The sequence below is a fragment of the Lissotriton helveticus genome, chromosome 7 (genome assembly GCF_964261635.1).
Source record: "Lissotriton helveticus chromosome 7, aLisHel1.1, whole genome shotgun sequence".
NCBI classification, from domain to species: Eukaryota; Metazoa; Chordata; class Amphibia; order Caudata; family Salamandridae; genus Lissotriton; species Lissotriton helveticus.
Genome location: NC_136068.1, coordinates 70,150,595 through 70,162,912, shown reverse-complemented (window position 1 = coordinate 70,162,912; position 12,318 = coordinate 70,150,595). Strand labels below are relative to the sequence as shown.

The following is a 12,318-nucleotide window of genomic DNA, read 5'->3' as shown; positions in this document are numbered from 1 at the left end:
AAGCTAGCTCAGTTTGAAATGTTGTGTGTGAAATCCAGTATTACAGTTTAATTATTAATCTCATCGGATATTTATCTCATCGGTGAATACCATATGTCAATTAATTCCATAACCCAGTTTACAAAACATTGTATTTTAAATCTAATAGTATGTTACACTGTGCTTCTGCATATAAATAGTTTATATATCAAATATAAAAATATTCCTTGGCAGGGAAATGAATGTGGTCCTTTAAGAGTGCTGAACTTCAGTATGGAATCCAGTATTTCAATTCAGGCTGCATTTCAGTTAGAAATACCATATTTCAGTTTGTAATTCTCATATTTCATTTCGCAATTGTGCATTTGAAATCAGAATTAGATTTGATATTGAATGCTTCCCATAAACTTCAGCAGTTCATTTATGAACATAATACTTAATTTTGGAACTTCATACTTCAGATTGGAATGATGCTACAATTTAAAGTCCTATTTCATTTCCAGATACAATATCTGCTTGGGATTTATGGCTGTTACATATCAACTGTCATTTGGAATCATTTTTCATTTCCATCAGTCATTCTGATTCTGACCCAAATCATTTGGACACTAACAGCTTCATTCTAGATGTTGAGGGAATAAGGAGCACTGTTTGTTTCCAATCCCTCTGTTCTGCGCTGTGCGGTAATTTCACACAATGGCTTATCCCTTTTCAAATCCTTCAAAGTATTAAATGGTAAAATATTTATGGAGGGAGCTCAGTGGAGAGCGAGAGGCAGCAACAAAGGAAACATGCGATTTTTTTCTATGCCTCCAAAACTTCATGTTATCCCTCATTCCCATCTGCAGAATTCTGAATTGGGAGGAGAAGAAACCTGGCAAGCCACTGTATTTGTATTTCCCTGGGAATGTTTTACCTCCTGGTATTTCGGCCACAGTTTGAATGAGGTCCCAAGTGTATGGTTGTACTGAAGTCAGGGTCACTAGAATTGTGCGATTGTGCGGCCGCCACAATTTCACATAATTATAGAATTTCCATATTTGCCACATAATCCATCATCTGCCACATAATCTGTAGATTATTAAAGAACACTAATTTTTTATAGCTCAAACGGCCCAAACGTTACTAAAAATGCAGCATTTTGTTACCACGCATTGTAAGGCCCTTTGGAAAACTGGACTGGTCATCTTTCCATTGCTTATTGCTATATTTGAGTATTAAATTGGTACTAATGAGGTGCAATCAATGCCTAGACAGTACTACAATGAAGTAATAAGATTAAAAAATGTACTGTATTATGCTGCATAATATTCCTCTCTTTGCTGCATAATTTACTCAACCCTGCAGCATAATTACAGTGGCCTTGACTGTAGTGCAACATTTATAGAACGCTTACTACCTCTTTGGTGGGGTGCTTGCCTTGATGGGCAGCATGCTACACTGTGTAGGGGTGTTATTTGGTGTTTTCTTTCTTTTCGTTCCTATGTGGGAAGTGTCCATTTCTTGGTGGATGAGTACTGTGGTGCCACTAATGTGTATGGGATGCAGTAGTGTGGTGGATGAAGATGCATGAGAGAGAGATGCGCACTTCATGGTTTTCAGTAAACTGGCAACTTTGAACAGCTCGGCCGGTCCCTTTATAATTATTGTAATCGCCCATTTAGCTGGTTGCCATTGTGATTGTGGGTTGAGGGGCATCTATTTTATTTCAATTTGTGGCCTTTTTCATCGCTAATAAAAGTGAACCATGTGACTTGGAGCATTCGGACACTGAAGATGTTGAAGTAAGGTTGCTGCAGTTGACTTGTGTCGAGACAGGTAGAGTAGTCCCGAATCATGCTGGTGTACCACTGAACTGAAACCTGGAAGGTTTATGAGGCAGGAGGTTGGCTACTAAATTGAATTTGAATGTACAGAAGTGTCGCCAAGAGACTTTAAAGACTGCCGCGGAAGTGGCAGAGTGTGCTTGTGCCCCCAGGTTAGGGTGGCCAGCTCCTGTCTAGCTTGCATTTTACTTAGCTGGGTAGTGCCCTAGGCTGTCTTTTCTGGGTTATTTTGTTCAAAGTTTATGATGCTGAGCAGGCATAGATTGGGGTAGAGATGATGGGAAGATCTGCTGGAATTTATTTATTTATTTATTTATTTTGAAAGTTTTATATAGCGCGAACAAGATCTTTGCAGATATCAGAGTGCTTTACAAAGCCGGGAATACCAACAAGATAGTGGAATTAAACATATTAAGAGGGAAGGGTAGGTACGTGAGGGATCAAAGTAGTACAACACATCAATAATACAAATATTACAGTTGAAAGTGTACATAGTCAGTAGCGACAATAATACAGGTGAAATACATAGTCATAGAGTTCGGACAGAGTAATACAGGTCGGTGCAGAGTCTTTCCAGCTCCATGCTAATACGTCAAGTGTATTTGGCCATAAGAATAGCTTTTACTTCTTTCTTAAAAAGTGTGATGGAGGAGATGAGCCTGGTTTCAGGAGGGAGTGAGTTCCAGATCCTGGGTGCCATTCCTGAGAAAGAGCGTTTATACGTTTTTTCCTTCCGGAATCGTCGAGGTTTTAGCAGAAGATTGTTTGTGCCTCTAGTGTTTCTAGAGCCGCCAGAGATTGACAGCTTCTGAGTGAGGTATCTGGGAGAGCTCAGATGTAGGGCCTTGTGTGTCATGCAGGCGATTTTCAAATGTATTCTGGCTTCAAAAGGCAGCCAGTCCAGTGTTTTCAGGTCAGGGGTGATGTGCGAGTGTTTTTTTGATCCAGTGATGAGTCTGGCTGCAGCGTTTAGAGAGGCGCTTAGGGGTGCAGTGGTGGTTAACGGGAGACCGCAGAGGGCGGTGCTGCCGTATTCAATTCGTGGGATTACTAGTGCTTGTACTGCAGTTTGGAAGTCTTTGGCTGGAAGGAAGGGTTTCCATTTCCTCAGGGTATTGATTTGGAAGTTCGCTCCCTTAGTAGCCTTGCTGATATGATGCTGCATGTTGAGGTTGGAGTCGAGAGTTATGTCTAGGGATTTCGCTGAGTCCACTATGATGGGTTGGACATTGAGTGCAGTTAACTGTTTAAGCCAGGTTTGCGTGGTGGAGATCTTCGCTGGAGGTGAGATCAGCAGGAATTCTGTTTTCAGAGCATTGAGTTTGAGCAATGACTTTACGATAATCTCAATATTGAATGGTCATTTTGAGATGTCAAGAAGAGGTCATAGTTTGTTCCGAGCTGGGACCAGCAGTCTCCCAGCGGTATGTGGCAGATCTCTTCAGTTATGTCATGCCTGCTAAGTTAGCTCTAGGTTGTTTATTGTTATGGGCTGATTTCGTACTGGGTGATGGCTGTGAGCTGTAGCAGATCTGTATTGTAGTGGATATAATAGTGTCAAGCAGTATAAAGGAATTAACCACAATTGGCTGTCTTACTGTTATATATGGTATTGGTATTAGTGCCACCAGCAGGGTATTCATGAATTGACAATCTATAAAACCCAGGCTAGCTCTAGGTCAGCACATCAAAACTTAACTGCACATAGAAAGTTTGGGTTCTCTCCCAGAGTGCTCCTAAATGCTTTGAACCTTGGCTCGTAGTGAGTTCGGCAACGTGCACTGAGAAACTCGTGCTGCCTATGAATTTCTTACAGTAGAGTGGCATGGATGTGCAAGCTAGAATTCAGTGGCCTATTTTGTTTGTATTGCTGAAATTTAACTTGTCGCTGTAGTGGTCCTTTTCCCCAGGGTTCTATGTGGACAACGCAGATATCCTTGAACATTGCTCTACCAGCTTCAGGTAGCCAGTGGAATAATTGCAGGACTGGAGTTGTGTTCTCATGGTGGAAGGGGAGTTTCAGAACAGCATTTTGGATTAGTTGTATTTTGCACATTTCGATACTGGGGCACAAAGCTACTAGCTGTTGGTATAGTTAAGCTTGGAGATTACAGGCGTAAGGATAGCTTGCAGCTATTGTTGGTATCCAAGGTATGAGAAGCTGTGATACTGGATGTTCATTGTGTAGATGCTATCTTGTTTACATGTGGTATCAAGGTTAGGTCTGAATCCATGGTTATTCGTTTGGTTCTTTCTTCTCTTGATGTGTTTAGAGTGGTGTCGAGTTCCTTTGGCCTTATGGTGGTAGGCTGATATTTCTGCCATTGTCCACTGGCCACAATCTGTCTTTGCAGTGTTGAGTGTAGGTAAGATCTCTTCATCCATGCATCTGTGCTGCAAGGTAGTCATGTTTTGAGTTGTAGGTTTTCTGGACCATGCATTTTTATGCTGAATTGCGAGCTAACTACCTAGTTTTAACAGGTGAGTTTGAATGATCTAATCAGGTCTGGTAAGAGGGTTAGGTAAAGGTTCATTAATAAAGGAGATATGATGGACCCCTTTGAGACTTCACTGTGTTGGGTTGTAAATAGCTGATGTGAAAGTTGGGTAGGTATACCACACAAGTATTTTCAAGTATTCTCAGATGACAGAGTTTTTGTAGTACTGTTTGGAAAGTGTGAAACTCTGCTGAGGGGTCCAGAAGCAGTAGAGCAGACACTCTGTTCTTGTCCACTGTGAGGTTTAGTTCAACCCAAATGGAAATGATGACTGACTGCTTCCGCCTGGTCTGAAACCAGATTGTTCGCCGGACAAAGTTTTCTTCCTCTGTAAACGTATCAATCAGGGGTTTGTAAAATTCAACTACTCCCTCGAAAGAGTCTCAAGGCTCTGAAACAGTTGGGTATGGGGGGGGGGGCACAGCTCCTGGGTGATCAGTGATTCTCCAAAGAGCCAAGTCTTGAGGTCCTTCAATAACTTGTAGAGTGTGGGTGTCTGTCAGAGGTGGAGAGGGAGGGTGTTCAATGCCTTGGCCGCGAGGAGGGAGAAAAGGCGTCCTCCTGTTCTGGACTTCTTAATGCATGGTATCGTCCCAAGAGAGCTGGGCTGAGCAGAGGGATCTTTAGGGGCGTTGAACAAGAGGCGGTGGTTTATGTAGGCGGTCCGGTGTTGTGGGGGGTCTTGTGGGCGAGAAGCTTGAATGTGATTCTCTTCTTTGCCGATTCTCTTCTCGACAGGGAGCCAGTTTTGTTACATTAAGTGTTGGCTGATGGGGCTATAATGCGGTAGATTAAGGACTAGTCTGGCGTCTGCGTTCTGGACGTACTGGAGTTTGTCGGTGAGGTTTTTGTTGATCCCGGCATAGTGTGTTACCGTAGTCTAGTCTGCTGCTGATGAGGACGTGGGTGACTGTTTTCCTGTGTTCAAGGGGAATCCAGTTGAAGGTTTTCCGGAGTATGCGGAGGGTGTGGTAGGAGGAAGAGGTAACAGCGTTGATTTGATGGGCCATTTTGGGTCGGAGTCCAGGCTGATACCGAGGTTGTCTGCGTGGTCCGTGGGGGAGGGAGGGTTCCCGAGGACAGGGGGCCACCATGTGTCCTTCAAGGCATCGGGGTGTGGGCCCATGATGAGCAGTTCTGTTTTGTCTGTGTTGAGTTGTAGGCAGGTGTTCTTCATCCACCTGGCGACTACTTCCATGCCTTCTTGGAAGTTGTCTGGAGATGTTGGGTGCGTTGGATAGGGAGAAGATGAGTTGGGTGTCACCTGCGTATGATACAATGTTGAGTCCGTGTGATCTGACGGATGCGAGTGGGGCCATGTATATGTTGAACAGGGTGGGGCTGATGGAGGATCCTTGGAGGACTCTGCAGGTGGTCGTTGTGGGTTCCGAGAGGAAAGGAAGGAGTCTGAACTTCTGCGTTCTGCCGGAGACGAATGAGCGGATCTGTTAGAAATGGGATGTTTGAGGCATATGGGCTGCAGATGGTACATTTATGAATAGATCGCCATCTGGTGTTGGGCTCAGATGATTGCACTTGTTTTACTCTTGGAGAAGTCTTTTGTACTCACGAGTCTGGTGACTCCTCCCTTGGGTGATAGTGCGCATGGGCATCGGCTCCATCCTTAGATTGTTTTTTTCCGGCATCGGGTTCAGATGAGGATCGAAGCTCTCCGGATTGACTTCGAGAAAAAAGTTATATTTCGGCGCATATTCCCTTTCCAATTCGGCGGTTTTGCTTATCGAGCGCGAGTTCATTCCCATTTCGACGCGCTTCGACGTCAACACCGAAGATTTCCAACTCTACGTCGACTGGACCGGGAGGCCTATTGCGACGTAGTCCAGCCCGGAGTGCATGGGAAGGACTCCATTCAAGAAATGTCTAACGTGTAGTGCTACATTCCCACACAAGGACCTACACGAGGTGTGCAACCTCTGTTTGTCACCTGACCACGAATCCAGGCATTGTGATGCCTGTGCGGCTTTCTCCTCCAAGTCGACGATTAGAATCCGTCGAGCCCGAAGACACTAGATGTCGAGGATGGAGTCAGATGCAATCCCAGAACTGTTCGGGGCCGAACACTCCGAGGAGGAGGAAAAAGATGAGAACGGGTCGGGGTCAGAAGCGGACGAGTCTGATGTCGAAGAAGTCTACGTACATCAAACCGTGAGTGACGACGTCCTTTGCCAAAAAACCAACCCCGATTGGTGTCTACCCCGCCTTCGAGCCCGGTCAGACAACCGAAAAAAGTTTCCGACGCCCCGCCTTCTGGCTCGGCACCGAAACACTCGGTCTTCCACTATGTTGGATCTGAGAAACGGTCGACATCACCACTGAAGCGCCATACCAAAGAGAGCTTGAAGTCGAAACCGAAACATGCTTCGACGTCGAAGACTCCCTCGACACTGAAAAAAACGGACTCTAGCAAACTCTCGGTGCCGAAAACACATAAAACAGAGACACAGAAGCAAAAGCACCTATCGGAACCAAAAACTTCGGTACCGACACAGGAGCAACAGACAGATCCAAAACAAAAGACTTTGTTCATTGATCCACAAACTGGCAAGGTGGGGACAAAACAACCTAAAAAGAGGAAGACTCAACCGTTGGAGGGGAAAGCTCATCCTCCTAGGAAGAGAACAATGGGGACAAATACAACTCCTCCCCTTTCTCCACAGCCTATGGACACACCCTCTTCTCCTCTTCCTCATACTCTGCCAGCTATCCCTCGACCTTTTACACCACGCCCATCTACACCTCAAATAGATGTAGAAAGTGACACAGGGGATGGGGACCTTCCTGGGGATGATAACAATACTATCCCAGAAGAAACAGACCCATGGGAGGATTATGATGCAGTGACAGATAATGACCCTGACCTGTATCCCTCAAAACCCTCTCCCCGATGATAATTCGTGTTTTGCGCAATTGATTAATAGGGCAGCAAAATACCACAAGGTAGATTTACATACGGAACCTCAGATAGAAGATTTCCTTTTAGAAACACTACCTGCTGCACAAAAATCTTCAGGGACCCTACCAATGCTTAAGGGTCTCCTCGCTCACACATCAGAAATATTTAAAGATCCTGTGAGGGCTAGGGTCTTAAACCCAAGAATTGACAAAGTATAAGGCAGCCCCAAAAGACCCAGTATTTATTAAGGGCCAAATACCTCCGGACTCTTTAGTGGTCTCAAATGCTCGTAAAAGGGCGAATTCACTGACAGGAGAAGCTCCTCCTCCAGACAAGGAGTCCAAGTTAATAGATGCCTCTGGCAAGAGAGTAGCATCCCAAGCAGCAAACAGCTGGCGCATAGCAAATACTCAAGCGCTACTTGCACGCTATGATAGAGCTCATTATGATGAGTTAGAGAAACTCATGACACATCTCCCTAAGGATCATCAACAAAGGGCAGATCAGCTGATACAAGAAGGGAAGATAATAACCAACACTTCCATTAAGTGCTCCTTAGACGCAGCAGACACTGCGGCAAGATCTATAAACACCAGTATCAGACATGCATGGCTTAGGGTCTCAGGGTTCAAACAGGAAGTACAAACTTCTTTATTGAACCAGCCTTTTGATGGGAAGGCAGTCTTCGGCTCAAGCACAGATGAGGCGTTGGAAAAAATGAAAAAGGACACAGAAACTGCTAAGTCAATGGGAGCATTGCAACAGCCATCTCAGAGAGGTTCCTTTCGTAGATCCACCTATAGAGGCGGATCAAAGAATACAGGCACAAGCCAGCAATCCACCTCTTTTACACCAACATCACCTAGAGGGAATTCTAGAGGCAGTTACAGAGGTAACAACAACAAGGGTAGAGGTCGCGGAAACAATGACAACCGCAACTCTCCTACCCCAAAACAGTGACTTCATACAGCTTCCCCCAGACCATGCAACACCGGTCGGGGGACACCTATCACAGTTCCTACCTGTCTGGGAAAACATCACATCAGACAGGTGGGTGAGACGAATTATCCAACATGGTTATTGCCTAGAACTCACTGCTACCCCACCAAACATCCCCCCCCAGACAGCGTCCAATGAGTCAAGGTCATCTGACATTATTAAAACAGGAAGTACTATCACTGCTACAAAAGCATGCGATAGAGGAGGTTCCACAACATCAACAAGGAACAGGAGTATACTCTCTATACTTTCTAATTCCCAAAAAAGACGGATCTCTAAGGCCTATACTAGACCTCAGATCTCTCAATGCATACATAAATTCGGAACATTTCCACATGATCACACTCGAACAGGTACTTCCTTTACTGAAGAAAGGGGACTTTCTTTCTACACTGGATCTAAAAGACGTCTACTTTCATATCCCAATTCACAAAACTTACAGAAAATACCTCAGGTTTGTAATAGAAGGACGACCTTATCAGGTCAAGGTCCTTCCATTTGGAGTCACAACAGCACCAAGGGTGTTCACAAAATGCCTAGCAGTGGTTGCAGCACACCTAAGAAGACCGCAAATACATGTCTTCCCTTACTTGGACGACTGGCTAATAAAGGCCATGTCACAAGAGGAATGTCTTCAAAACACACAAAAGACAATTCAACTGCTGCACCAGCTAGGGTTTACGGTGAACTACACAAAATCCCACCTGCAACCAAACAAGGTTCAACAATATCTAGGGGCTACTATAAATACAGAAATAGCCATAGTATACCCCAACCAATCAGGATTCAGACAATGCTCACATTAATTCAAAGATTTCAACCGCAACACTCATTAACAGCTCGAGTGTTCATGCAGTTATTAGGGATGATATCCTCTTGCATACTGTTAATCCCATATGCCAGACTACAAATGCGTCCGCGTCAAGAATGTCTAGCAACACAGTGGAATCCGGCTCAAGGTCAGATTACAGATCTGGTGTTGGTAGACGACCACACGCATCGCTCTCTGAAGTGGTGGAATACAACAAACATTTCCAAAGGGCGGTCGTTCCTAGAACCAATTCCACAAGTGGTACTAACAGCGGATGCATCGCTCACCGGATGGGGAGCTCATATGGACAGATACACAGTACAAGGGAGATGTAGTGTACAGCACAAACGACTGCACATAAATCATCTAGAACTACTAGCAGTGTTCCTAGCATTAAAAGCTTTTCAAATGCATATTCTCAACAAAGCAGTCCTGGTCAGAACAGACAACATGACAGTGATGTATTATATTCAAAAACAGGGGGGGGGGGACACTCTCTCCAACTATCCAGACTAGCGCAGGAAATTTGGAGATGGGCCATTCCTCAAAACATCTATCTGTTAGCCGAACACCTCCCAGGAGTTCAAAATCAGACAGCAGACATCTTAAGCAGAGAGTCAGAACAAATACACGAATGGGAACTGCACAACCAAATACTGCAGCCATTCTTCCAAAGATGGGGACAACCAGAGATAGATCTCTTTGCCACTCATCAGAATGCAAAATGCCAAAACATCGCATCCAGGTACCCACACCACCTGTCGCAGGGCAATGCATTATGGATAAATTGGTCCAACAAATTTGCATACGCTTTTCCCCCTCTCCCACTAATTCCATTAGTGGTTCGAAAACTGCAACAGCATTCAATGACCATGATACTAGTAGCACCCACGTGGGCATGGCAGCCGTGGTTCATCACGCTCCTACAACTCTCACAGGTGCCACACCAAAAGTTAAGAATCTCACCCATGCACCTTACACAGAACCATGGAGAAATAATGCACCCAGATCCCAAACAAGTGAACCTAGCGATCTGGCTCCTGAGGTCTTAGAATTTGGATACTTACATTTACCTCCAAACTGTATGGAAATTATTAAGCAAGCAAGACGTCCCACCACCAGAGCCTGCTATGCAGCAAAGTGGAAAAGGTTTGCTGTATACTGTAACAGTAACAACATCGACCCTCTGGACACATCTACACAAAATATTATTTGCTACTTACTACACTTACAGCAATGTAACCTTGCTTACACCTCCATTAGAGTACATCTTGCAGCTATAGCAGCATACCTGCAAAACAGGCAACATCTATCCTTGTTTAGGGTACCCGCAATTAAGGCTTTCATGGAAGGCCTCAAAAGAGTTATTCCACCAAGACTACCACCTTCTCCAGTCTGGAACCTCAACATAGTACTCACCAGACTAATGGGACCACCTTTTGACCCTATGCATAGGTGTGAAATACAATTTCTTACATGGAAGGTGGCCTTCCTTATAGCCATTACCTCCCTCAGGAGAGTGAGTGAGTTACAGGCATTAACAATACAAGAACCATTTCTACAGTTACACCAGAATAAAGTGGTTCTTAGAACAAACCCAAAGTTCTTGCCTAAAGTAATTTCAGCATTCCACATCAATCAACCAGTGGAACTACCAGTCTTTTTTCCAAAGCCACAGACTGTAGCAGAGAGGGCCCTACATACACTAGATGTCAAAAGGGCAATATTATATTACATAGAAAGAACACAAACTTTCAGAAAAACCAAACCACTATTTGTAGCGTTTTCCCCAACACATAAAGGCAACCCTATCCCTAAAGCAGGTATTGCCAGGTGGATTGTAAAATGTATACAGATATGTTACATAAAGGCAAAAAGAACACTAACTGTTCCCCCTAGAGCTCATTCTACACGCAAACTAGGGGCATCTATGGCATTCTTGGGGAACATTCCCCTAGATGACATATGCAAAGCAGCAACTTGGTCTACACCGCATACCTTCACAAAACACTACTGTGTTGTTGTGCAGGCAAGACAACAAGCAAATGTGGGCTAGGCTGTATTAAAAGCTTTATTTCAAACTGTTGCAACAGACACTGGTGACCAACGCTAGGGAGGTAACTGCTGTGTAATCTATTCATAAATGTACCATCTGCAGCCCATATGCCTCGAACGGAATATGCTACATTCGAGGCATGTGGGCTGCTGAATTTATATTTATGCATAGATCGCCGCCTAGTGTTGGGTCCGGATGATTGCACATTGTTGTCCTGGAAGAGTCTTCGAAGTATCACGAGATAGGTGGCTCCTCCCCTGGACTACAGTGCGCATGGGCATCCCCTCCATGCTCAGATTGTTTTTTTCCGCCATTGGGTTCGGATGTACTTCTTGACTCACGTTCGGAAATTATACTAGTTACTCTTTTTTTCGAGGCCAAAAGGCCTTAGGGGCGTCGGTATTGTCTTTCGTTCGGTGCCTTTTACCATTCTAGTTCTTTGAACTCGACGTCGGAAGACTTTTGCCTTTCGACACCAAAGGCCCATCGACGATGGACGATGGAACGGAGTCCGTTCAAGCGCTGCCCCGTCTGCAACTCGAAATATCCCCACATCGACGTACACCCGGTGTGCAACAAATGTCTCTCACCGGACCACGACGAGGCCAGCTGCATGGCCTGTTCGAAATTCAGATCAAAGAAAACTCTCCGTCCTCGACGCGCTGCACGACAGTCGGCGCGGGAATCGGCACCAGACCCAGAAAACATCTTCGGTGGTGACGACGACGAAAATGTACAAGAAGAGGATCCGGAGCACTCGGATCCCGCGTCGGAGCCAGACTCCACCTACAACGAGGACGAGGAGGAACTCTACGTCCATGATGAAGACATCGTCGAGGTAGGGGACGACTTACAACCTACCGGAGCAGTCGACGACAACTCAGGTGGAGAGCTAAGCCCAACCGCAGTTGCGGGGACCCATAAAGACTCTTCTGCGGCTCAGGTCGAGGCATCGCCGGAAGGCCTTAGCCAAGATCTTCAACACTGTTCTCTAGTCCCGCTTCAAGGCCCGACTGAGAACATTTCCAAAGAGCCATCAGTCGATAGGCCCCACTCAGTGGAGTTATCAAACTAAACCGAAAGACACGAAATCGAAACCGACACTGGTTAAAACACCCATCGGCTCTAAGACTTCGGAACCTTCCTAGTCAAAGCGTGTGCTCGACCCCTCGGGGTCGAAAGGGGCGTCGAGCCGAAGATCGGATCGACTACGCCTGTGTCTAAAGTGAAGCGCG

The 12,318-nt window shown here is 45.3% G+C and overlaps 2 protein-coding genes across 3 annotated transcripts in view; both read left to right on the top strand.

Annotated features, from left to right (window-relative positions):
* Window positions 1-12,318, top strand: part of FOXJ2 (forkhead box J2) — a 280,606-nt gene that overhangs the window by 175,377 nt on the left and 92,911 nt on the right. The gene's annotated exons all lie outside the window — the stretch shown is intronic.
* Window positions 4,241-12,318, top strand: part of LOC144766954 (uncharacterized) — a 45,390-nt gene continuing 37,312 nt past the window's right edge. The window contains exons 1-2 of the mRNA XM_078650637.1: window positions 4,241-4,286; window positions 7,420-8,040. Coding sequence (XP_078506763.1) covers window positions 4,241-4,286; window positions 7,420-8,040 — 667 coding nt within the window. The remainder of the gene's footprint in view (window positions 4,287-7,419; window positions 8,041-12,318) is intronic.